Here is a 27,576-nt window from a genome sequence, read left to right as displayed (position 1 = left end):
TGACTAGGCAAGCCCAGGGTTTTGAACCGGCAACCTCAGTGTTTCCAGGTTGACGTTTTATCCACTGCGCTACCACAGGTCAGGCAACAGATCTTCATTTTAGACAAGTGGCTTTTAAAAGAAAATACTTACTGTTCTGTTCTTCCCCAAGAGCAACCAGTGTTTCGAGAACTTTGATTCCTTCTTGAACAGCTAAAAGTTCTGTGGTACTGGCTGGTCTGTTTCTTTCAACAGCTTTTAGCTTTTCAACCACTATTGGAGCTAATGAATGGATATAGGGAGTTGACAGGGCACGATTGGAATGCTGGAAGACTGAGAGGAGAAGCTGGTAACATTTGGCTTGAACCTAATAAGAAAATCATTGTATTACTTAACACGTGTGATAGTGCTTACTTGCTGTACAATCACATTGCATTTCAATATATCCTGAAAAGATGTGACACTGCAGAATGAAAACAGAAATGCAAAACAAATGATTGCCATTTACTACTTGTAGAAATGAAGTAGAAAAATGAAACTTCTAATAAGCTAATTAAATATAAGTAACTGAAAATTAAATAAGTACTAACAGGTTAACTGCCAAATTACCATGCTTATATAATCTGTATATTAATGTGAAAGAAGCTAAAAACCAGAAATTTTAATTGGTTTTTAATTCTTTCTTTAATGTACAATTGTCTCTTCCACTTTAACCTACTTAATAAGAAGACGAATATTTGAATGATGTCAAACAAAGCTATAAAAATACATTGCTTAGACACCACAAGTCCATTTGAATTCCCTGAAAATGACTGCTTATGCCAATTTAAGGTTTCCAGGCCTGGAAAGTAAGGTCTCATTGACTCCATTTAGATTAGAAAGACTTCCTATTAATTAAAAAAAAGAAAAGAAAGGAAGTTCCATTAACATGGACAAATAGTGGAATCAAACTCTTTCAGCACTTTGGTAGAAGAGAAGTTTCAAACCTTGCTGAAAATAAATACCCAGGGGATTTTTTCAAACACAGATTTCTGATTCAGGAACACAGTAATAAAGTTTAGGATCATGTTATTGAACCGATTTTTTTTCAGATGTATAGCAGGTTTGAGAAACATGAGTTTAGACTTTGACCTTGTGAAACCATAAAACTTATTTTCTGGAAAAACTAGAGTTTCCAATTGGTTCATTAAAACATGCAATAAAATAAATTTCTCTTTTAATGTCCTTGGTGTCATTAAGTAAACAGTAAGAAGTATAATCATAGACTCATGTAAAGTTTCTACCAATATAAGCCATGGTTAACCAAACATATTAGATATTGGAGAATTTTTGCATATGTAAATAAACATACACATAAGTCCTCTTCCCTAGTGCTTCTATTTGAGTGCTTCTATTTAAAAGCCACAGAGCAAATACTTAGGTTTTCATTTGCTATATCATACATTTTAACGAATCAATCTGAAATTTTACTGAAAAAGCGGATTTCCCTTTATCTTTGTTTTAAGAACAACTTACCCAGGGGTCACATGAATTTAATGCGTTTTTAAATCTGTTCATGCAGCCATTCTGTAATGACTGGACTCCAATGATTTCACTGCTGGCAGACCACAGGAAGAGTGCAATTGCCGTTAGCATGCTTACTTCGTCAGGCAGAGGCTTGGAATCTTCTGAAATAGATGAATAATGAAGTACTGAAATAAATGAAAAATGAAAGCAATGTGCTCTCTCTAAAATGCTTTGGAAGTTCAATCTTGAACAATGACACTCTCTCCCCCACCAGCATTTATAGCAGCTACGCCTCAATCTAATACAGTCCATAAAACACTTTCTGTAGAATGCATCTACTACTGAGAAATAGGGGCTACTTTATTACAGGTTCTATATTTAGGTTTTCTTTCCTTGTTTTTCTGGATGATTCAATAGTAATTTTAAAAAATTCAGGCATAAATCTTAATAAAAACTCTAATATGAAAAGTTTATTTAAATATGCAAGATAACATGGAAATATAAAATTACTTAAAAGTCATTTAACTTTTTTGGAGTTTAGATTAACCAAACATTTCCAAATATTCTCCTTCCAACAGAGTTAAATGATTTTGGTAAGATATTCTAAGTAATTAAAAAATCCAGAGTAGGCTTTTCTTAGTCATATACCCTCCTCTTTAGTAAATGTAAAACATATAAATTCTATAGAACTGTAAATAAAAAAAATCTTGTACAATTTCCTGAAGACAGTATTCCCACAATTTTAAAGAATTTCTTATAATTACAACAATTTATTCAGGAATAAATATAATGAATCCTAATGAAAATATAGTATATAATTAGAAGTATAGGAAATAGTACATTCATTATAAAGAACAATATAACTAAGCATATAAAATAAGAGACAAACTATTTTGTGTTACCATTTCTTTCACAGATAAATTTGTCAACATTCTATATATGTGAATTTGGGCTAATCTGACAACTGCATATACCCAATGATTATCAGTACTTTATCAGAATTATAAACATATATATTTCTTTTTTTTAATTTTTATTTATTCATTTTAGAGAAGAGAGAGAGAGAAGGGGGGCAGGAGCAGGAAGCATCAACTCCCATATGTGCCTTGACCGGGCAGGCCCAAGGTTTTGAACCAGCAACCTCAGCATTCCAGGTCGATGCTTTATCCACTACGCCACCACAGGTCAGGGTAAACATATATATTTCAAACATTATTTCATAATAAGGGTGCAATACAATAGTCAAGAGGTCTATTAATTTAATGTAAATAAAAGGAGGGCAAAAAGAGACTTTGCTTAGAGTGTGGGAGACACGATGTGGTTAGAGATGGAGTTATACTGCCTGACCTGTGGTGGTGAAGTGGATGAATTGTCTTTACCAAGCCACAGTCGCAGAGCTCCAGGGGAAAGCAACCTGGTCTCATCTCTCCAGGCAGAGGAGAACAGAAGCTCCATCCCCACACATGCTGCAGATGGCTTTTCCAGTCTACCTGAATCATTACCAGCTAGAAGCAGTGGTCATTAGGACTTGGACGTGAGCTGCAAAGTGTAGAATTGTGACAACAATTCCAGTTCCATGCAAACTTTTCCTGGATGTGGACCTTTCCTGGACTCCTGCTCCTTGTGACAGCTCCTAACAGACTGAACTGGGGTTGGGTTGCATTTTTCAGGGATTTGGCATGGTGTTGGGGCCAACATGGACTTGGTGAACATGTTAAGGACACTACTCTTTTATGGATTCTTGCTGTATTGGCCAAGAGTTTGCTTAAAGGCTTTAATCACTGTAAAAAATATATATATAGAAGCCTGGATAAAGAAGATGTGGCACATATACACCATGGTATACTATTCAGCCATAAGAAATGATGACATCGGATCACTTACAACAAAATGGTGGGATCTTGATAACATTATATGGAGTGAAATAAGTAAATCAGAAAAAAACAAGAACTACAGGATTCCATACATTGGTGGGATATAAAAACAAGACTAAGAGCCCTGGTTGGTTGGCTCAGTGGTAGAGCGTCGGCCTGGCGTGCAGAAGTCCCAGGTTTGATTCCCGGCCAGGGCACACAGGAGAAGTGCCCATCTGCTTCTCCACCCCTCCCCCTCTCTTTCCTCTCTCTCTCTCTCTCTTCCCCTCCCGCAGCGAGGCTCCATTGGAGCAAAGATGGCCCGGGCGCTGGGGATGGCTTCTTGGCCTCTGCCCCAGGCGCTAGAGTGGCTCTGGTCGCGACAGAGCGACGCCCCAGAGGGGCAGAGCATTGCCCCCTGGTGGGCAGAGCGTTGCCCCCTGGTGGGCGTGCCGGGTGGATCCCGGTTGGGTGCATGCGGGAGTCTGTCTGACTGTCTCTCCCCGTTTCCAGCTTCGGAAAAATACAAAAAACAAACAAACAAAAAAAAAACCGAGACTAAGAGACATGGACAAGAGTGTGGTGGTTACGGGGGTGGGGGTGGGGGTTGGGGGGAGGGAACAAGGGAGAGGGGGAGGGAGAGGGGCACAGGGAAAACTAGATAGAAGGTGACGGAGGACAGTCTGACTTTGGGTGATGGGTATGCAGCAGAATTGAATGACAAGATAACCTGGACATGTTTTCTTTGAATATACATACCCTGATTTATTGATGTCACCCCATTAAAATAAAAATTTATTTATAAAAAAAAAAAAAAAAAAAAAAAAGAGAGATGGCGTTATACTGAGTTGTATACTTGAAATCTGTATGGTTTGGCGAACCATGTCACCCACCAAATTAAAAAATAAATTTTAAAAATAATTTAGCCTGACCGGTGGTGGCTCAGTGAACAGAGCCTTGGCCTGGGATGCTGCAGTCTCAGGTTTGAACCACTAAAGTCACTGGGCTCCTCTGGCGTGAGTGCTGGCTCACCAGCTTGAATGCAGGCTCACCAACTTAAACAGTGGATCATAGACATGATCCCATGTTTGCTGGCATGATCCCAAAGGTCACTAGCTTGAAGCCCAAGGTCGCTGGCTTGAGCAAGGGGTCACTTGCTCTCCTGTAGCCCCCTAGTCAAGGCATGTGTGAGGAGCAATCAATGAACAACTAAGTGCCACAACTATAAGTTGAGGCTTCTCATCTCTCTCGCTTCCTGTCTCTCTCTCAAAAAAAAAATAAATAAATAAAATATGGTCTGACCTGTGATGGCGCAGTGGGATAAAGCGTCGACCTGGAACACTGAGATTGCCAGTTCGAAACCTTGGGCTTGCCTGGTCAAGGCACATATGGGAGTTGATGCTTCCTGCTCCTCCCCCTTCTCTCTCTTTCTCTCTCTATCTCTCTCTTCTCTCTCCCCTCTCTCTAAAAATCAATAAATAAAATATTTTATAAAAAAATAAAAAAATAAAATTTAAATGAAAATACAATAACCTTAGCCATACATGTTTAAAAAACCCAAAAGTGAAATGAGAATAATCTCTAATTCAGAGTTTGGAACATTTCAAGCAATTTTTTTTTTTTTTCAGAGACAGAGAGAGAGTCAGATTGAAGGATAGACAGGGACAGACAGACAGAAAGGGAGAGAGATGAGAAGCATCAATCAGTTTTTCGTTGCGCATTGCGACACCTTAGTTGTTCATTGATTGCTTTCTCATATGTGCCTTGACCGTGGGCCCTCAGCAGACCAAGTAACCCCTTGCTTGAGCCAGCGACCTTGGGTCCAAGCTGGTGAGCTTTTTTTTTTTTCTATTTTTTTTTTTTTTTTCATTTTTCTGAAGCTGGAAACAGGAAGAGACAGTCAGACAGACTCCCGCATGCGCCCGACCGGGATCCACCCGGCACGCCCACCAGGGGCGACGCTCTGCCCACCAGGGGGCGATGCTCTGCCCATCCTGGGCGTCGCCATGTTGCGACCAGAGCCACTCTAGCGCCTGAGGCAGAGGCCACAGAGCCATGCCCAGCATCCGGGCCATCCTTGCTCCAAAGGAGCTTTGGCTGCGGGAGGGGAAGAGAGAGACAGAGAGGAAAGCAAGGCGGAGGGGTGGAGAAGCAAATGGGCACTTCTCCTGTGTGCCCTGGCCGGGAATTGAACCCGGGTCCTCCGCACGCTAGGCCGACGCTCTACCGCTGAGCCAACCGGCCAGGGCGTGAGTTTTTTTTTGCTCAAACCAGATGAGCCTGCATTCAAGCTGGCGACCTCGGGGTCTCGAACCTGGGTCTTCAGCATCCCAGTCCGATGCTCTATCCACTGCACCACCGCCTGGTCAGGCTCAAGCAACTTTTTATCAGAAAATTAACATTTTATTTTAAAATTGTGACTTCAGTAACAGTGATAATACAAGATAGTCTGCTACATCTTGGAGCCATAAAGTAAGGAAGTGCTCAAGAAATAATGGGTTATGTCAAACCTCCCAAAACATATTTAAGTTCTAAGAGCATTTAGAGTCAGTATCCAAAAAAGCATACTAACGTTCATACCTGAAAGATATGACTGAACACCTCTGAGTTAACTCAGTATTATATAGCAGTTTTTTTACAAGCTCATTCAATTAATTAGTTATTAGGGAACAGATACCCTATAGGTTAAAAGTTTTAAAATTCTGATTATTTTACCTGGTTGTGAATATTCCAAGATGCATGCAAGGGTGCTACGTATGAGAGCTGTCCATTGCTTTTGAGTATCCTCAGTTTTGGCCATTGAAAGTGTCACAATATTTTTAATCCCTTGAAGAGCTGCACTAACTGGTGGAGAAACCTGATTATCTGCAGACTTTATTGCTGTGTCTTTCAATATTCTTGCAATTAAAAACAGAATCGTGGGCAGGACTGTCATACATCCTGAAATAACAAATCAGGTTACCTTGTAGCTACTTTAGCTCACATATTACAGTTGTTTAAATTGTTTATATTTTTTTACAATTGACTGTAGTTTAATATTATTTCTTTTCCTTGTTTTTATATAAAATTTATTGCATTACTATGACTATAGTTCAAAGCTTGAAAAAGAAAGTAAAAAAAAATGGCAAATTATTACAAAGAAGACAGAATATTTTCTTTTTTCAACTAGCCTTATTTTTTATTTCCAAAATTTATCTATTTAATATGTCAGATCCTTCATTATAAAAATGAGAAAGGAAGATAGAAAAACAGAAAGAGAACACAACTATATACATACTTTGAGAAATATCTAAGTAACCTAGTGAATCTTATAGCAATTCTAAGACATGTAATCACTCTTCAGTATACAAAAGTCAGCCTAACCATGCCAGGTAAATGAGAAACAGACTATATAGTTAAACAAAGAAAAAATGACAGAATCCATGAATTTGTAGCTGAAAGAGCTTCAAGGTCATGGAATTCAACCTTCCACTTAATAAAAGATCCCTTCTCCCATTCTGTCATTGTAGTCTTCCTGCAAGGCCCTGCAAAGCTCCACTGACAGAAAATCATTTTTTCAATCTGTGGGCTTATGTTGAACTGAAATTTACCCTTATGTCTTCTGATACAGTATTTCTACCTCCTAGATAAATAGAGGAAAGGCTGGTTTCCATTCAGGAGTTCTTCAGGAATCTGCAGACAGCTATTATCTTTTTAGCTACAATTTCTTCACTCCTTAGAGTTGGTTGTCACTCTCCACTGACATTATTTAGTTTGTCAATGTTACTCAAGAGTGGCAACCAGATTAGAAACGGAAGGATTTAGTAATTCTACCTTGTACACCTGAAAACAGTATCTTGGGTTTTAGGTTTTAAAATCTCTATAGCAGGGGTTGGGAAGCTTTTTGGCTGAGAGAGCCATGAACGCCACATATTTTAAAATGTAATTCCGTGAGAGCCATACAACAACCTGTGTACATTAGGCATTATCCAATAAAAATTTGGTGTTGTCCCGGAGGACAGCTGTGATTGGCTCCAGCCACCCGCAACCAAGAACAAGAGCGGTAGGAAAGGAATGAATTGTAATACATGAGAATGTTTTATATTTTTAACGTTATTATTTTTCTTATTAAAGATCTGTCTGCGAGCCAGATGCAGCCATCAAAAGAGCCACATCTGGCTCGCGAGCCATAGGTTCCTGACCCCTGCTCTATAGGTTCCTAAAGATAAACCCTTAAAGAAAAACTTCTTTCACACTTGAGATTTAAGAGGAAAGTAAGTCATAATGGCACTGGAAATAAAAAGCAAGTTCATCTTGGTTTACTGTAATATAATGCATTTCCAAAGAATGATCAATACTGTACCAGCAGGTGAACAAAGGGACGGTAAGTCAGAGAGTATGGTAACAGTGGCTGCCACCAAACGAGCACTTTCTTCTGACAGTCGAGTTTTAGTGGCCATGTGACTTGGGGAGTCTGACATCTTGGTGCTGAGATGTGGCATGTGCCGTACTAAAATGAACATCAACAGCTCCATGGTTGCAAACACAAGAGATTTTCCAGGAATAAGACCACCACTGTCACCTCCTTCTCCTAACACAGGACAGGACTGTTTTTCCATGTCATCTTCATCTTGAGTAAAAGAAAATTTGGTAAAATTATCAGAAAAAAAAATGAAAGAAAGAAAGAAAACAAGATAAAACATACACAATAAGTGTATTTGAGAAATTCTTTCAAAAGAATTTATAACCAAATGTCTAACTGATATGTCTTTCTCAGAATAATTCTCTGCCTTATTAGAATTGTTTATTGACCTCTCCTTAAAAGTAAAGGACAATCCATTTTTACTTGGCATAATTTTATTAGAAATTTTTATTAGAAAAGTACTTCATAATAGCAATAACACATATATTAAGTTCAACCCTACGAAGTTGACACTTTGATGGTGAAAAATAGTTGACTATCAGCAATTGCATTTGGTTCTCGCTAATGAAAGCAAAGTCAATTGTAGATCTTCTCAATGTTTGATTAACTTATTTTATTTAAAAAAGTTTTTGGCATAGCCTGGACTGGATAGCTCAGTTGGTTAGAGCTCTGCCCCAAAGCAGAGGTTGCTGGTTCAGTCCCAGGTCAGGGCATATACAGGAACAGATTGATGTTCCTGTCACTCTCTCTCTCCCCCTTCCTATCTAAAATCAATCAATAAATATTTCCTGGCATTAATAGTTTAAAAGTTAGAGTACAAATAAGATCTACATCAAAGTTAGTGTAATTTCTAGTGCTTACTTAGAGTGTTTCTTTTTTCTTGCAAATAATCCTGAGCAGCTCTCACTATCTGTTGTACAACTCCAGTAACCAGCAGCTGGACAGATGGTGGATTCCAGGTCAGTAAAAGGCGGTGCAAAACATTCAGCAACTCAACACCAATCAGCTGTTATAAATTAATATAGATAAATTTAATTAATTTTACTTTCAAAGGATAAATTTATATTATTAAAATCTAAGAGCCTGACCAGGCAGTGGCGCAGTGGATAGAGCATCACACTGGGATGTGGAAGACCCAGGTTTGAAACCCCGAGGTCACCGGCTTGAGCGAGGGATCATAGACATGACCCCATGGTCACTAGCTTGAGCCTAAAGGTTGCTGGCTCAAAGCCCAAGGTCGCTGGCTTGAGCAAGTGGTTACTCACCCTGCTGCAGGTCAAGGCACATATGAGAAAGCAACCAATGAACAACTAAGGAGACTAAAGAGCCAGAACAAGAATTGATGCCTCTCATCTCTCTCCCTTCCTGTCTGTCCCTATTGATCCCTCTCTCTGACTCCCTCTCTGTCTCTATCAAAAAAAGAAATCTAAGAAAGTATACATGTAAAAATAAATGAATTTGGTAGCTAAAATTAGTATATAGGACTATGTAAACAAATAAAAACATTATTACAATCTTGAGAAATTTTCCCATTTTATCCCAACATACTTCCAGTCAACAAATTACTTTGTTATTTATATATTGAAATAATTTTTATATTAAAAAATTATCAGCCTGACCAGGCAGTGGCGCAGTGGATAGAGCGTCGGACTGGGAATGTGGAGGACCCAGGTTCAAGACCCTGAGATCGCCAGCTTGAGTATGAGCTCATCTGGTTTGAGCAAGGCTCATCAGCTTGAGCCCAAGGTCTGCTGTAGCCCCCTGGTCAAAGCACATATGAGAAATCAATCAATGAACAACTAAGGCACGGCAACAAAGAATTGATGTTTCTCATCTCTCTCCCTTCCTGTCTGTCTGTCCCTATCTGTCCCTCTCTCTCTCTCTCTCCCACAAGAAAAAAAAAACTGCATTAGGTGAGACATAAAACTTCTTCAAACATTTTTAAAAAACATAATTTATTTAACAGCCTTATAAATTACTTTAGCCCTTTATTAGTAGAATCATAAACTGGGGCTGAGGTTAGTTATCCTTTAAATTTTCACTTTTAATTGTTTGCTGATGAACAAATCAAAGAAGGTATAGTGACTATCTCTAGTCTAGTAGTGCCTGGTCATACCACATTCAGTACAGGGTCTCAGATAAAGCCAAAATCCTGAGTAATTACTATAATATTTCATATGTGAGAAAATTCTTTTAAGATAAATATGATAAAAACAAAGCACACAATTAATGATCCACTATAGAAATAGACTGTACCTGATCTTCTGCAATATGGATGCGGGCATAAGGAGAATCTAGCAAGGTATGTAAGGCCTGTAGACATGCTGTAACATGTTCAATAGGCTCCTCAGGCCTGGGGGAACAAAGGAACTGTATACTCACACCTGCGACGTACCAAAAAAAAAAATGAGTTTATTAATATAAAACATGGTTGCTTTGATACTAATATTTTTTCTATTTCAATTTCTTCCTTACAAATTAAGATTATTAATGCCTTGGCCCTGGCCGGTTGGCTCAGTGGTAGAGCGTTGGCCTGGCGTGCAGAAGTCCCGGGTTCGATTCCCGGCCAGGGCACACAGGAGAAGTGCCCATCTGCTTCTCCACCCCTCCCCCCCTCCTTCCTCTCTGTCTCTCTCTTCTCCTCCTGCAGCGAGGCTTCATTGGAGCAAAGTTGGCCCGGGCGCTGGGGATGGCTCTGTGGCCTCTGCCTCAGGTGCTAGAGTGGCTCTGGTCGCAACATGGCGACACCCAGGATGGGCAGAGCATCGCCCCCTGGTGGGCAGAGCATCGCCCCATGGTGGGCGTGCCGGGTGGATCCCGGTCGGGCACATGCGGGAGTCTGTCTGACTGTCTCTCCCTGTTTCCAGCTTCAGAAAAATACAAAAAAAAAAAAAAAAAGATTATTAATGCCTTAAAGTAGAGTTCAAAATGGTTTGCAAAATAAGTAGCCAAACTTCACATAGACTGTAGCTTTTCAATTAGGTTACTAATCAAATTGAAAAGGTGAGGGGTGAGAGTTCTAAGGTCATCAGGCTGATTAAGAAAATATTTCATTTTTGATTTTTAGGACAAAAATAATACATTAATAATAAATTTATGAAAACTATAAAATTACTTTAAATTCAATAGTAGCCAAAAAATTATTCATACCTACACAGTCAGCAAGCTACAGAGGCACAATGGATATCATGGATAACAATGCTCTTGGCCCTGGCCTGTTGGCTCAGTGGTAGAGCGCCGGCCTGGTGTGTGGATGTTTTGGGTTTGATTCCTGGCCAGGGCACACAGGAGGCGTGCCTATCTGCTTCTCCACCCCTCCCCCTCTCTTCTCCCTTTAACTCTCTCTTCCCCTCCTGCAGCCAAAGCTCCACTGGAGCAAAGTTGGCCAGGGCACTGAGGATGGCTCTATGGCCTCCGCCTCAGGCATTGGAATGGTTCCGGTTGCAACAGAGCAATGCCCCAGACAGTCTGAGCATCGCCCCCCCAGTGGGTGTGCCGGATGGATCGCCATCCGGAGCATGCAGGAGTCTGTCTCTCTGCCTCCCTGCTTCTCACTTCAGAAAAATGAAAACAACAAAAACAAAAAACAAATTGCTCTTTTTTTTTTTTTTTTTTTTTTTAATTTTTTAATTTTTCCGAAGCTGGAAATGGGGAGGCAGTCAGACTCCCGCATGCGCCCGCCCGGGATCCACCCGGCATGCCCACCAGGGGGGGATGCTCTGCCCCTCTGGGGCGTCGCTCTGTTGCATTCAGAGCCATTCTAGCGCCTGAGGCAGAGGCCACAGAGCCATCCTCAGCGCCTGGGCCATCTTTGCTCCAAATGGAGCCTCGGCTGCGGGAGGGGAAGAGAGAGACAGAGAGGAAGGAGAGGGGGAGGGGTGGAGGAGCAGATGGGCGCTTCTCCTGTGTGCCCTGGCCAGGAATCGAACCCGGGACTCCTGCACGCCAGGCCGATGCTCTACCGCTGAGCCAACTGGCCAGGGCCAACAAATTGCTCTTAATTTGCATAAAGATAATGTCACTGTTTTGGTAGTCTATCATATTTTCATTTATGAGATCTACTGACAATAAATACCACAATCTCACATTACTGATTGTGCTCCTTTTCCCTCCCAGAAAATATAAGATGGCTAAGAGCTTCATTAGAATGTATAACATTACTAAGCAATTATAAATTAAGACTTATTCCAAATTACTTTAACTTTCATTTTATTATTTCTGCATGCAACAATTTGTTAAGTGTCAAGTTGAAAAATATGTTGTGACCTGTGGTGGTGCAGTGGATAAACACTGACCTGGAATGCTGAGGTCACCAGTTCGAAACCCTGGGCTTGCCAGGTCAAGGCACATATGGGAGTTGATGCTTCCGGCTCCTTTCCCCCTTCTCTCTCTCTCTCTATTCTCTAAAATAAATTTTTTTAAAAAGATTTATTTATTGATTTTACAGAGAGGAGGGGAGGAAAGGAGAAATATCAACTCATAGTTGCTTCACTTTGTTGTTCATTGCTTGCTTCTTGCTTTTTGTATGTGCCATGACGGAGTAAGTCCGGAGTTTCAAACTGGCGACCTCAGCATTCCAGGTCTATGCTCTATCCACTGCGCCACCAAATGCCAGGCTAAAATGAATCAAAAATAAATGTTGTTAGCCCTGGCCGGATAGCTCAGTTGGTTAGAGCATTTGGACCCGGAGTACAGAGGTTGCCTGTTTGATCCCCGGTCAGGGCACAGACAGGAACAGACGTTACTGTCTCTCTCTCCTGCTCTCGTCCTTTCTTTCTCTAAAAAAATCAATAAAATAAAACATTAAAACTAAGAAAGAAAAAATGTTAAAAATATATCTTTTGTTTTATCCACTGCGCCACCACAGGGCAGGCTTGTTTTAAAGATATTATTTATTCATGTTAGTGAGGAGAGAGAGAGAGAAGGGGGATAGGAGTGGGAAAATTTCTCATGATGAAGATGCCTTCCCTATATCAGGAAAAGAACATTCTTATCACCAGAGACTGGAGGTCCATCCATGTCAAAATAGATTTATATAATCAAACCTACTAAAATAACCCTTTTAGTCCATTAGTTTTTCAATGTATTTTCTAGTCACTATTCCACAATTTACAGCCCCTGATCTAAACCCCTTTGTCTTATAAGAGCACCACATTTATAATTCTATGTGTAAAATGGTAGAAGAGAATTTGGGCCTAACAGCTACTTCAGGTCTTCATTTTCTTTCTAAAGACTCCTGTGTGGAGTCTGCACCACCACGGCCTGACCTGTGGTGGCGCAATAGATAAAGCGTCGACCTGGAAATGCTGAGGTCGCCTGTTCAAAACCCTGGGCTTGCCTGGTCAAGGCACATATGGAGTTGATGCTTCCAGCTCCTCCCCCCTTCTCTCTCTCTGTCTCTCCCTCTCCTCTCAAAAAAAAAAAAAAGACTCCTGTGTACATATAAAAATAATAAATTACTTTGTACGCTTTTCTCCTTGTTAATCTGTCCTCTGTGCCTTTAATTCTTGGGCCAGCCACAGAACATAGAGCAGAGAAGGAAGTTTTTTTCCCCTACAGATAGGAATTTCCAGAAGTGATATATCTTGAAATGCATTAGTGTGGCTCACCTACCTAAAATCAGATGCATTCTGTCTTTGTTAACTTCTGGCAAAGACTTAGCAGTAGGCACCGTTCCTGATGCTTGGTTTAAATTGATGGATGCAGAACGTTTTTGTAAACCGGATACGGCTGCTGCTTCTGCTGACTCTGAACATGTAAATCCTGTGCTGTTCAACCAAAGTGCCACTGCATGGAGAATGGGGGCCCAGGAGTTCCGGTAGTGAAGTCGAGCCGTATCAATCGTCTCAGGAGTATAAAATGCTCCACCTGTAAAACAGTCAAATCAACCAATACCAGTACTTTTATTTATTTTTTATTTTTTTAATAATTTTCATTATTTTTTATTTTTTTTATTTATTCATTTTAGAGAGGAGAGAGAGAGAGAGAGAGAGAGAGAGAGAGAGAAGGGGGTGAGGAGTTGGAAGCATCAACTCCCATATGTGCCTTGACCAGGCAAGCAAGCCCAGGGTTTCGAACCAGCGACCTCAGCATTTCCAGGTCGACCCTTTATCCACTGCGCCACCACAGGTCAGGCCAACCAGTACTTTTATTCTAAGTGTTCACTCATTTATGTACAACTAACTTAAAAGTACCCATCATATACTATCTTAGTCCATTCCGGCTGCAACAAAATACCCCACATTGGGTGGTGTATAAACGACAGTTTATTTCTCAGAGTCCTGGGGGCTGGAAGTCTGAGACCAGGGTGCCAGCATGGTCCACTGAGGGCCCTCTTCCTGATTCACCTTTTGGCTGTGTTCTCAACAGTAGGAGAGGCGAGGGAACAATTTGAGGGGGCGGGTCTCTTTTATTGTGGGGTCTCTTTATACAGGCACTAATCCTCCTGATGAGGGCTCCACTCTCATGACCTAAGCAGCTCCCAAAGGCCTCACCACCTAATACCAATACAATGGAGATTAGGAAATCTGAGGAGAAATGAACATTCGGCCCATTGTACATACAAAAGAGCAATATGGCCAAAGAGATTATCCTCATTACAAAGCTACCAAAATGCACATTCTTCCTGCAGCCGCTGGCCTGAAGCACCTGTCTCTTGCTTACTGACACTAGGGCGCCCGGCCCAGCCTGGCGGGTGCTGCGCCACTGAGCAGCGGCTGCCCCTCCCGACCCTGTGCCCACAGGCTCCATCTCCATCCTGCCGGATTCACAAACCCTTAGCACCTTCTCCCTTCTGTTACAGCCAGGGAACTAACTCTGTTGCTTCTTCCTTTTTAACTTTTCTTCTGCCATTCCTGTTTTCAAGACCAAACTGAGGACTTCCTCACCTGTCCTTGCATGCATACTGACGAGCACAGCAACACACTTCATCATGCATAATGACTTCTTTGTTATGCATAGTTAATTAGAGTACCTCACTCATAGTTCATATTAGAACAGTGAGAACATTTTTGCTTCAGCTAACAAATAAATTTAATGCAGTACTTGAATTCACAAATTCAATATGGAAAACACACTATAAGTGAGAGGATGCCAAACTGAATTCCACAAAAATTTAAGATATTCTCATACTGTTGGTTTTAGCCTCCACCAATTTCATTTTGTTTAATTACTACTTAGAATTCCATAGAAGCAAAACTCTGAGGGCAGTACTTACCATCTGGGGGGAGCTGACTTGCAAATTCAGCTGGTAAAGTCAAAAGTGCATAGTCTTTCAGTGCTGCTAACCACAGGCGGCTGAGTGTTGGCAGTTCAGGTTGTACAAGTGTTATTAAACTATCTGGTGGTAGCTCATCTATGGTACCGTAATCATCATCATCATCATCAGTATTTTTAATTGCTCTTTTTGGTTTTGACTCTGCTTCCTTCTTAAAATTCATAGCAACCACATATACCTAGTAAGTTATTTAGGACGAGAAACAGGCGTAATTTTTTAATAACATATTCTAAGTTGTTATGATTATGCAGCGAAATTACTGAAAAGTAACTGAATATAAATACTACAGAGTATACAACCTCATGATTTCCTGATAACCACAAAAGAGTAATTCTATCTGCTTTAGAGGCGATGTTTTTCATTGATCTGACTTCTGACTAATTCCACTAACAGCATATTCCTTGAGTAGGAGCCTCTGAATTTTTTCTGGACTCTCTTGTTTGATTTTACAAAGCCCTCTTTTATATGTGTTTTTTCTTTTACCATAGGGTATAATTTCCTGTTTACTGCTTCCACTTTCATAGACTTATTAGGCAAGCCAGCATTCAAAGAAAAGGATTGAGGGGAAAAGAGGTCAGAGAAAGGATTTCCATAAATATCCTTCCAAACCCCTTGTTACACAGCTCTTAAGTGATATTTAGCAAGCTAGCCTTCACAACAGATACCTTAGCCAAGAGTATAATTTACCAGTCACATATATTATCTGTATCCTTTCTCTCTACTTTTTAAAACCAAAAAGATGTATACTAGCAACTTCCTAAAGCATACTTTTAAAGATTCCTCTTTGTTGAAGTTATTTTTTGTGTGTTTGCTTTCTTTGTTTTGTACTTAAATTTAGGCCTTGGCAACTGGCACAAACAAAGCTGGACTACACATCAATGAAAAAAGCAAAAAAAAGGGGGGAGAACGAGAGTCAGAAAGAAAACTGTACTAGGTCAACATCTTAAGAAAAGTGTGTTCCCTATGCAGTGTTACTTCCATTGTGCCCGGAGAGGAAGCCTGTGTCTGTGTGTGTGGACTGTAAGCTTCTTGATGGCAGGCTCCTATCTCTATTCCCACAGTGAGCGGACAGCTATGGCACAGTCCATCCAAGTTCTAGACAATGATTGCAGGAAACAATTACCAAAATCCTCTCATAAGCACTATAGTATATTTAACCATTCACTCATCAAATCCTTACTAGGGAGTTATTCTTGCCTTGCATTTGCTATTGTACTCACAGACAAATACAATGATAATGGAGTGAGAAAAATGCTGAAAGAGAAATGTTTTTCTATTTTTTTTAGCAAGAAAGAGCGCGAGAGACAGGAAGGGAGAGAGATAAGAAGCATCAACTTGTTGCAGTACCTTAGTTGTTCATTGATTGCTTTCTCATATGTGCCTTGACGGAGTGGGGGTGGGGGGGTGCTCCAGCTGAGCCAGTGACCCCTTGCTCAAGACAGTGACCGTGGGCTCAAGCCAGCAACCCCCTGCTCAAGCTGATGAGCTTGTGCTTAAGCCAGCGACCTCAGGGTTTCAAACCTGGATCCTCCATGTTCCAGTCTGACACTCTACCCACTGTGCCACCTCCTGGTCAGGCTAAATTTTTTTTTTTTAAGATTTATTTATTTATTTATTTATTTAATTTTTACAGAGTCAGAGAGAGGGATAGATAGGGACAGACAGACAGGAACAGAGAGAGATAAGAAGCATCAATGATCAGTTTTTCGTTGCGACACCTTAGATGTTCATTGATTGCTTTCTCACACGTGCCTTGACCGCGGGCCTTCAGCAGACCGAGTAACCCCTTGCTCAAGCCAGCGACCTTGGGTCCAAGCTGGTGAGCCTTGCTCAAACCAGATGAGCCCGCGCTCAAGCTGGCGACCTTGGGGTCTCGAACCTGGGTCCTTCTGCATCCCAGTTCGACGCTCTATCCATTGTGCAACCGCCTGGTCAGGCTAAATTTGTTTTTAATGATCTATTTTTCTCACTTTCCACACCAGTGCCTAGGCCCAGTGCCTGCTACCTAACACTAGACGGCTTCTGTAATAAATGAATGTATCTCACTCAGGTGCAGAATTGTGTGTGGTTTTTATTTTCTTCTTTTTACTTATGCTTCTATTTTTCTCGTGTAAAATCTAACAAGAAAAACAAGCCAAAAAAATGTTTATATCCACTCAATATCATCATCTCTGGCAAAGTCATATGGTCCTAAGATAACCAGCTATTAAAAACACCAAACACAAATATCCCTGCCTGAGGGCGGTGGCACAGTGGATACACCATAGACTTGGGACACTGAGGTCTCAGATTTGAAACCCCAAGGTCACCAGCTTGAGTGTAGGTTTATCTGGCTTGAGTACCAGGTTGCCGACTTGAGCTCAGGATTATCAACATGATCCCAAGGTTGCTGGCTTGAACCCAAAGGTCACTGGGTGGAAGCCCAAGGTTGCTGGCTTGAACAAGGGGTCGCTGGCTCGGCTTGAGCCCACCCCCCCATCAATCAAGGCAGGTATGAGAAGTAATCCATAAATAAGTAAAAAGTGATGCAACTCTGGGCTGATGCTCTGTCTCTCTCCTTTCCTGTCTCTCTTTCTCTCTTGACCTCTCTCGCTCTCAAATAAAAAGGAAAAAATCCCTGCACACTGCAAATTCCGCATAAATGAGCAGTGGCAAGTCTCCTGAAATTTAATCAAACAAAAGATTCTTGGCCTAAATTATTTTCTATTATTCATATTTATATGTTTTCCCTGCCTAATTTCCCAACAGTAAGTAAGGAGAGCCTTTCCTCAATATAGACTTTTTTTTTATTTTTTTTTATTTTTATTTTTTATTTATTCATTTTAGAGAGGAGAGAGGGGGGGGGAGGGGAGGAGCTGGAAGCATCAACTCCCATATGTGCCTTGACCAGGCAAGCCCAGGGTTTCGAACCGGCGACCTCAGCATTTCCAGGTCGACGCTTTATCCACTGCGCCACCACAGGTCAGGCTCAATATAGACGTTTTTTAAAAATTCATTAAAAAATACACTGTCAAAGATTTAATAAGAGTTCTTTGGAAATATAAAATTTTATGTATTTCGGTGAGAAAGAGAAAATATATTTGAATCTAAAGGTCAGTTTAAAAAAAAGAAGAATCAAATAGAAACTTTTTACCTATAAGAACAGACAAGCATTTCTCATGCGTGGGAAAACAGTTCAGAAACAACAGGACACGGTTACCTCTGCCCACGCCTTGAGAACAGCCAGCTTCTCCATGGTGGTGGCGCTTTCTCGGTACAGCTGGCTGGAGGAGCCTTTTCCAGCCTGGACTTTGTCCAGAGAGGAGACAAGCAGATTGTGTACTCGGCGAAGATCGTTGAGATCACTGACTACTCCACTTCCAATCCATGCACTACATACCTAGCCAAAGAAAACATGTAATTTTTATATAGAAACATTCGATGTATAAGAGAATGGAGTAAATATAATTTTTTTCCTTGAGGGAAGATAAAACCAAACAAAAAACCCCGAAGCTATGATTTAATATGTTTTAATAACAAAACAGCAAGTATGGGATTTACAGTACACTTATGTGGGAAACAAAATGATATTTACTTATATCATGTTTCCATTGTCTAATTGGACAAAAGTTATATCAGAAAAAAGTATTTCACCTAAATCAGATCAGTTATGAATAATTCTTACATTCAACAACATTTTTGCTTACTACAAGCAAAGAGTTATTCTGGGTGCTATAGAAGAGACTAAAAATTAAAGGAAAAAATATCTAGTCTCTGTCCTCAAGAAAGAAAATGAACTGAATGAATCCGTAAGAACATTTCAGACTATGATACTACACTTAAAAACTGGGGAGGAGGGACTAATTCTAGCAGGAAAAATGGGTATAGTTAGATATCAGGAAGATATGTGTGTATATAAGGGAGTTACATGAGGGAAGAGATAAAAGTAAGAAAGTTAACTGGGATCAGATTATGGTACATTTGAATTCCATTAGGACTGAATTCAGACTTGTTCTGTAGGAAATCATGAGTTTCCAAGGGTTCTGAACAGGTGGATATTATCAGAATTGTTCTTCAGTAGCAAGACTGCTCCAGTACGTACGCATAGGAAGGAATGTGTACAGACAGTAAGCAGTGTGTTAACTGACTATTACAATACTATAGAACTGAGATGACAGGGACCAAAACTGGAAATGGAACAAAAAGGGAGGTGTATCAGGAGAGACTTGAAAGTATAAATCATAGGGTTTGGAAACCAATTAAGTATTTTTAGTGGTTGGGGTACACAGACATGCAAAAAGTGTGAGGAATAAAAGATTCCAAATTTAGATTGCCAAAGCTGCTAACTTGAATGAATGGAGGAAGGTGATAAGAGAGATAACATAAGAAAATAGAAAAGCCTAGTGGAGATGAGGAGTGGGTGTGATTTTGGTTGTAAACATATTGACATGCTGTGTTTAGAGTACCTGTCAGAGACTAAGGGAACAATACTCAGCAGGCAGCTGGCAACATGGGTCTGGACTTCAGGAGTGAGATTAAAGGTAACTATGTAAACCCAGGAATCCTCCATACAAAGGTGATAACTAAGGTAATGTTACTAGGTGAATTTGTTCAAGGATTGATGGATTTTTTTTAAAAGCCTTAAGGACTAACACAGGGAAAATAATTACTTAAAGGACAAATGGAATCAGAATAAACAACGAACAAAATTGAAAGGCCAGAGACACAAAAGAAAAACCAAGCAAGTGCAGCAACAATTGGGCCAACGGGAAAAAGTCAAGAAGGAAAGCATGGTCTGCTAGGGCCAGCTTTATTCAACAATTACAAGTCCTCACTTTCTTATCTGGACCAAGACATGTTTCACAATTCACAACTTTTTGGTAAAAGGTAACAAGGAACATGAACCTAGTTAAGAAAGGCACCAAGCAAGATGTAAGGCATATTAACACATGGACATTTCTCAAGTGAAGGTGGTATGAATCACAGTAAAAGAGATCAATACTCTAGTCTCACTCAGCTTCATGTCAGGGCCAAATGAGTGGAGTCAGCTCAGGTTTTGCTACCAAATAAATTATGAGAAAGCTTTTGGCTTTCAGAGCGTTTGGATACTGAATCATGTTTAATGGATTGTGTTCTTACATTTAAAACTTTTTTTTTTTTAAATAGTCTTTTTTTTTTTTCCTTTTTTTCCCTTTTTTTCTTTATTCATTTTTAGAGAGGAGAGAGAGAGGGAGAGAGAGACAGAGAGAGAGAGAAGGGGGGAGGAGCTGGAAGCATCAACTCCCATATGTGCCTTGACCAGGCAAGCCCAGGGTTTCAAACCGGCGACCTCAGCATTTCCAGGTCGATGCGTTATCCACTGCGCCACCACAGGTCAGGCTTAAAACTTTTTAAAAATTGAAAATAGGCCCTGTCCAGTTAGCTCAGTGGTAAAGTGTTGACCTGACATGTGGATGTCCCGGGTTCGATTGTTGGTCAGGGTACACAGGAGAGCACCATCTGCTTCTCTACCCCTTCTACCCTCTTGCTTCTCTCTCTCTCTTCCCCTCCTGTAGCCATGACTCAATGGGAGTGAGTTGGCCCAGGGTGCTGAGGATGGCCCCATATTCTCCACCTCAGGTGCTAAAAAGAGCTCAGTTGCTGAGCAATAGAGCAACGCTCCAGATGGTAGAGCATCACCCCCTAGTGGGCTTGCCAGGTGGATCCCAGTCAGGGTGCATGCAGAAGTCTGTCTCTGCCTCCCCTCCTCTCACTGAATTTAAAAAAATGTTGAAAATAAATATTTAAGTAACTATTATTCTCAAAGAATCCAAAACTAAATCAAATAAAAATAAGTGTATTTTAAAATGATCAGTTATAAACATACTGGTGGGAAAATAAAATGCTAGTTGAAACAATGCTGAAAATATGACATTTAAAGTGAAAAAGATTCGCCTGACCAGGCAGTAGCACAGTAGATAGTGTCGGACTAGGACACTGAGGACCCTGGTTTGAAATCCTGAGGTTGCCAACTTGAGCGCAGGCTCATCCGGCTTGAGCGCGGGCTCACCAGCTTGAGTGCTGGGTAGCTGGCTGGAGCATGGGATCAGACATGACCCCATGGTTACTTTTGGGCTTGAGCCCAAAAGTCCTTGGCTTGAAGTCCAAGGTCACTGGCTTAAGCCCTGGGTGATTGGCTTGAGCAAGGGGTCACTCGCTCTGCTGGAGCCGCCTGGTCAAGGCACATATGAAAAAGCAATTAATGAACAACTAAGGTGTTGCAACAAGGAATTGATGCTTCTTGTCTCTCTCCCTTCTTGTCTGTCTGTGTCTGTCCCTCTCTCTGTTTCTGTCACAAAAAAATAAAAATAAAGTGAAAAAGATTCTATATAAATATGAAAATAGAGTTGTAACTCCAAAGGAAATGAAACATTTTGGAGAGATTTGATAAATATTTCTCTGACATTTGGTAAAAATATAACCAAGTTTGGGAAAATAGTGAAGACTGAGATTTGGCACTAAGTTTACTTTGCAAAACTCTAAGTAAATTTCCACTTTAAAGAACATGAAATTAGAAACTGCAGATACTGCAATAGGTTTGGTTTACGTAGAAAGATAAAGTAGCAGTGAATTAGCAATATCCTATTCAGAGAAAAGATCATGACCTTACATGAAAAAAGTAGGGAATGAATGTACATGTATAAGTTTTAAGCTGAAATCAATACTTAAATTATGTGTTAGGTTATGATTTCTACCTTGCCTTTTTTTTTCTAGCGAGAGAAAGAGAACGAAAGACGGACAGACAAGGACAGACAGACAGGAAGGGAGAGAGATGAGAAGCCTCAATTTTTGGTTGCGGTTCCTTACTTATTCATTGATTGCTTTCTCATATTTGCCTTGACAGGGGAATCTAGCATAGTGAGTGACCCCTTGCTCAAACCAATGACCTTGGGCTTCAAGCCAGTGACCTTTGGGCTCCAGCCAGGAACCTTGGGGCTTTGAACTGAGTCCTCAGCATCCCAGAGAGATGGTCTATCCACTGAAATACCACTTTGGTCAGGCTAAGCAATGTTTGATTAATCCACTGATTGCTGTCCCCAATTGTGTTATATCTGAAGGTCTTCGAATAATTTTTAAGAATTACCCTGATTTCCAGGTTTAATGTTATATTTCTCTAGTAAACAAGCTGGGAGCCATGTTTCATGATCTGCCTAAAGCCAGGTCCTTATTTTCCCTTAAGGAAACCACTCCAGCTGTTTCAAAACCAGGTTTTCTCCCAGAAATAAAAGAATGGGAGGTAAAAAATATGCCTGCCACTAGAAAAGAAGAAATTGCTTAACAAAAAAATAGGTAGGAGCCCTGGCCGGTTGGCTCAGTGGTAGAGCGTCGGCCTGGCGTGCAGGAGTCCCAGGTTCGATTCCCAGCCAGAGCACACGGGAGAGGTGCTCATCTGCTTCTCCACCCCTCCCCCTCTCCTTCCTCTCTGTCTCTCTCTTCCCCTCCCGCAGCGAGGCTCCATTGGAGCAAAGTTTGCCCGGGCGGGCGCTGAGGGTGGCTCTGTGGCCTCTGCCTCAGGTGCTAGAGTGGCTCTGGTTGTGGCAGAGCAATGCTCCAGATGGGCAGAGCATCGCCCCCTGGTGGGCGTGCTGGGTGGATCCCGGTTGGGCGCATGCGGGAGTCTGTCTGACTGCCTCCCCATTTCTAGCTTCAGAAAAATACCAAAAAAAAAAAAAAAAAAAAAAAAAAAAAAAAAAAATAGGTAGGGCCACATAAGAAGATGTTTAAGACAAACTCAGTAACATGAAATTCTCACAAAATTCATTCTCAAGATAAAATTCTAATAGATTTTGCTTTTCTAATGATCAGGAGCTTTGTAGGAGGTTTTCTTTACTTAAATAATATGCTCTGAAACATCACGATGATACATTTATTTATATATGACTGTGATTTCTGAGTTTTGTGTGTTGGTATAACAAAGCAAATGACCTACTCTAACTCCAAAATTTGTCCCACAATCCACAAACCTCTTTCCTAAACAACTTCCCTCTTCTCTCTCTGGTTCCTAACAGTGGGAGGAGTTCATTTGAAGGCTGCCATTAAGCTTCAGAGAAGGAAGTCTTAACAACGGCAGGGAGAGGCAAATCCATTCAGCCCCAGAGAAAACACAAGTCAGAATTTCAGATCCTTGCTACAAACAGCAGAACATTCTCTCTCCACAGAGGCCACATGTAGTTTGAGTGTGGACCCTAAGCAGTGATGGCAGACCACCGCTCTGTACTCCAGAAAACCTGGAAGGAGAGAGTTGATTCTCTTCTATATTAAGGTAAGCAGATGAAAAATCTGTTTTCTGAAAAATTAGAGCTTAAGACATGAATCCTTTCTCAGGATGAGCATAAAAAAAGAGGAACTTATTAAAGGTGTAGGAACATATGCTTTTGTGACTGTCTTCAGATACAATAATGTGAAAATACTCCTTGGGATTAATTGTGCAATGAAGCATCCATATTGTGGAATTCTCCTTTGGATAATCTTTTTTTTTTTTTTTTTTTTGTATTTTTCTGAAGTTGGAAACCGGGAGACAGTCAGACTCCCGCATGCGTCCGACCAGGATCCACCCAGCATGCCCACCAGGGGGCAATGCTCTGCCCATCTGGGGTGGTGCTCTGTTGCAACCAGAGCCATTCTAGCGCCTGAGGCAGAGGCCACAGAGCCATCCTCAGCGCCCGGGCCAACTTTTCTCCAATGGAGCCTCCGCTGCAGGAGGGGAAGAGAGACAGAGAGGAAGGAGAGGGGAAGGGGTGGAGAAGCAGATGGGCACTTCTCCTGTGTGCCCTGGCCGGGAATCGAACCCGGGACTCCTGCACGCCAGGCCGATGCTCTATCACTGAGCCAACCGGCCAGGGCCTTTGATAATCATTATAATATCCAGAAACTTGTATAATTTTCACAGCCTATAGTAAAAAAAAAAAAAAATCTCGTTATTAATTATCATTACAATACATTCTTTAATTATTCTATGTTTTGAGACTTGACTTTTATTTTAGTCCCTCTTAAGACTCATATTTCTGTCAGTTCTGGGTTATATAAGAGCTATGTATCCCCAAGTCATTCTCTCAGCTATAACAAAAAAAAAGAGGATGTTATTAACAGTTTCTAGTTCATCATTTGAAACAGAATAAAAAAGGGAACTGTCATTGTATTTCCAAGATAAAATAAATGTTATTTAATTGTTCTATCTTCTTTCCTGGAATGAAATTCTAAGCTATCTATGAATTTATAGACAGTAACAACAGAAATCCCTATTGTTCTTACCTGGCAAGCTTTTGCTATTATGTCTGATGGGGTATCTTGTGAAAAGGCTGGTCTTAGAGCAGCTCCCACCTAAAAAAATAAATACAAGCATTTTATTTTCAATGATAAGTAGTAAACAAAAAGCCTCTTGTCTTTGGAGAGGAAAACACACAAAACGCACCTCGTTCCTCTCCTTTTTTATTATATCTCTCTTATCTTTCTTTCCAGGTGCAATACGCTCAACTGTACCATTTTTCTTTTGTTTTCCAGGTCACCATTATCAAATCTATATGAATACTATACCAAATAGACAATGAATTTCATTTCTTTTTCTTTGTTTTTGTTTAATTGTAACAGGATTTTCTGGCAAAGTCACATGTTCCCAGAGATAACTAAAAACTGCTATCCTTTTATCCCCTACATTTCCCTAAACTTATTTCTAACAGTATTTACTGCATGGGTGACTCTTATGTAACTGGATCAATTACTTTGGACAACTTAGTAATAAAAACTTACAGCCACTAAAAAAACTTGGAAATCATTCCACCTCAAAAAGATTCTTCAACAAATATTACTTTATGTACTATTGTTATTGTAATAAGTAAAGGAATTTGAGCTTTAGATTTAATAAGCAAAAATCAATTACAGATTCTTAAGTATATTAGATTTAATATGTAATAAGTGGGGAAAGGAATCAGACGTAGTCAACTTCTAATTTGAGATCTCCTTCCTTTCACTAGAGTCACCTGCTAAGACACATCAACAGTGGTTTGGAAATGAATCAAGAGCACCTCTCTGTGACTAAAGACACATGGCAACTAACTGCAGTATTGTTATTGCAATAATCAACTAATTGCAAAGCTGGTAATTGGGTCCTGTACTGAAGGAAAATAATACTATAAAAGAGATTATTGGGTCAATTGATAAAACTGGAATATGATAGAGCAGTGGTCCCCAACCTTTTTTGGGCCACAAACCGGTTTAATGTCAAAAAATATTTTCACAGACCAGCCTTTAGGGTGGGACGGATAAATGTATCACGTGACCGAGACTAGCATCAAGAGTGAGTCTTAGACGGATATAACAGAGGGAATCTGGTCATATTTTAAAAATAAAACATTATTCAGACTTAAATATAAATAAAACGGAAATAATGTAAGTTATTTATTCTTTCTCTGCGGACCAGTACCAAATGGCCCACAGACCAGTACCAGTCCACAGCCCAGGGGTTGGGGACCACTGTGATAGAGTATGTAAAAATAGTATAGCAATGTTGAATTTCCTGAAATTAATGACTGTTCCGTGATTATTTAAGACAATGCTCTTGTCCTTTGGAAATACAGACTGAAATGTTTACAGGTAATTGTACATAATTTTAAATAATTTACTTTTAAATGGTTTAGAAATAAGAGTGTGTATGTGTGTGTATGTGTGTGTGTGTGTATCTACAGAGTGAGAAGAGACTGATATTATCAATGTTAAAGCAAATGAGGCAAAATTAACAACTGGCAGATATAAAAAAGGGTATAAGACAGTTTTTTGTACTATTATTGCAACTTCTCTGTTTGAAATTATTTCTAAATAAAAGGCTAAAAAAAGCCTTCATTCTAATAGGTTGGGTATTTGGGAATAAATAATTCATACAGGTTTTTGTTAGCCAGTTGGACAAAAAGCTCTAACTTCCTCACTTGTATTTATGATAGAAAAACAATGGATTATATATTATTCACATTTTATTTTGTTTAAATTTAAGCAGAGCTTTTAGATAAGGCATGAAATGTTTGGAACCAAGATTTTGGTATAATCAAAGCAAAAAAAAAAGTTTATTCTTTCCTTGCTAACGTGTTTGCCTTTACCAAATATACCATTACTAGGCTTACATCTATTGTGACTCATTTGAAGAATATAAGTCAAGAGATAAATCTCAGGAGAATGAAGTGTCTGTTTAGAATAAAATAAAAAATCTTTTGAAAGTATCTAATTCGTTCAGTAATATTTTATCTGCTGTTATTAAGTCAATTTATGCTTCAGCACACAAGGCACAATTGCTTTCTTTTTTTTAAAAATGCTTGTACAATCTTCATATATAAAAATAATGGCAACAAATCCACAATACTCTTTGAATGTTCTTTTTATCTTTTAAGTGGCATGGCTAAATGTGTAAACACAAGACCAGAAAGCCAGGCTGGAATTTCTATTCTAGTTTTATCACTAGCATGCTATCATGACTTAAAAATAGTGACAAGTTTTATACTATTGTTTTGGAACTGTGGGTGGATTCAGACTATGCAACAGACAATGGCTGTAAAGATATGCATTTTACATGAATAAATAGGTTGCAGTTCCAAATACATTCCTCCAGGGAATCTTCATTAATTCTCACACAGAGATCAATTTTAAGTTTTTAAGTAAAGAGAATATCTCACATTAGCTTGATACTGCTCCAGAATCACATGACCTGGAAATTCTGGCTCAGGCACAGACGCAAATTTCTTGATAATGTCTTCCAGTGCTTGCAGCCCAGCCATCCGCAGCTGGTTACTGTGATCAGTTGCAGCCATGAATGCCATGCGAATCAGGTCAGAAAGATGAAGTACTAAAAGGTCATCTAAAAATAAAAATAGGAGGCTAAAGGAAAATTTTTCCAAAAATAAGTATAATAACATAAAAATATAAAATAAATTTATAAAGTACTTATAATCCACATATTTCACCATGTTTAAAAATAAAGATACACTTTGAAGAAAGCTTCCACATCATAATCTCTCAAAAATATTGGTAAACTAATTACCATAACTTTCCCCAAACAAGTCTATAATTCTTTTAGAACAGGGATTGATGAACACTTTCTTTAAGAACTCGATAGTAAATATATATTTTGGCTTGGCCAGCCTCGTAATTTCTATAGCCACTATCCAACTCTGCTGTTGTATAAAGGTATTCACAGTACCTATACAGACAGGTATGTGGTACCTCTACAAAACCGTATTTACAAAAACAGGCTGGGGGCTAAAATTGAACTGCAGGCAGGAATTTGCCAAACCCTATTCTGACTGAAGAAGGATCACAGAGAGAGTCAACCTTGCTGGAATAAAGACAGGGAAAGGGGGCCACAAGCCAAGGAATACAGGTGATCTATAAAAGCAGAGAAAGAAAAGAAAAAGAATTCCACTAGATCAGGGGTCGGGAACCTATGGCTCGCAAGCCAGATGTGGCTCTTTTGATGGCTGCATCTGGCTCGCAGACAAATCTTTAATAATAATAAAAAAATAACGTTAGAAATATAAAACATTCTCATGTATTACAATCCA

At 40.0% G+C, this 27,576-nt stretch overlaps 1 protein-coding gene across 5 annotated transcripts in view; it reads right to left on the bottom strand.

Annotated features, from left to right (window-relative positions):
• HEATR5B (HEAT repeat containing 5B) overlaps positions 1-27,576 on the bottom strand; it is an 87,285-nt gene that overhangs the window by 5,057 nt on the left and 54,652 nt on the right. For 3 of the 5 annotated variants that reach the window (XM_066378510.1, XM_066378511.1, XM_066378508.1), the window contains exons 25-35: positions 26,692-26,873; positions 24,287-24,355; positions 18,216-18,395; positions 14,957-15,194; positions 13,354-13,608; positions 9,997-10,124; positions 8,602-8,746; positions 7,681-7,947; positions 6,054-6,278; positions 1,495-1,670; positions 133-346 (exon numbers count right to left, since the gene is read on the bottom strand). In XM_066378510.1, the coding sequence (XP_066234607.1) occupies positions 133-346; positions 1,495-1,670; positions 6,054-6,278; positions 7,681-7,947; positions 8,602-8,746; positions 9,997-10,124; positions 13,354-13,608; positions 14,957-15,194; positions 18,216-18,395; positions 24,287-24,355; positions 26,692-26,873 (2,079 nt within the window). The remainder of the gene's footprint in view (positions 1-132; positions 347-1,494; positions 1,671-6,053; positions 6,279-7,680; positions 7,948-8,601; positions 8,747-9,996; positions 10,125-13,353; positions 13,609-14,956; positions 15,195-18,215; positions 18,396-24,286; positions 24,356-26,691; positions 26,874-27,576) is intronic. The other 2 variants (XM_066378512.1, XM_066378509.1) reach the window with 1 other exon arrangement.

The sequence above is a fragment of the Saccopteryx leptura genome, chromosome 3 (assembly GCF_036850995.1).
Source record: "Saccopteryx leptura isolate mSacLep1 chromosome 3, mSacLep1_pri_phased_curated, whole genome shotgun sequence".
Taxonomy (NCBI): domain Eukaryota; kingdom Metazoa; phylum Chordata; class Mammalia; order Chiroptera; family Emballonuridae; genus Saccopteryx; species Saccopteryx leptura.
The sequence above is the reverse complement of the archived record's forward strand: the minus strand, read 5'-3'. Positions and strand labels throughout refer to the sequence as shown.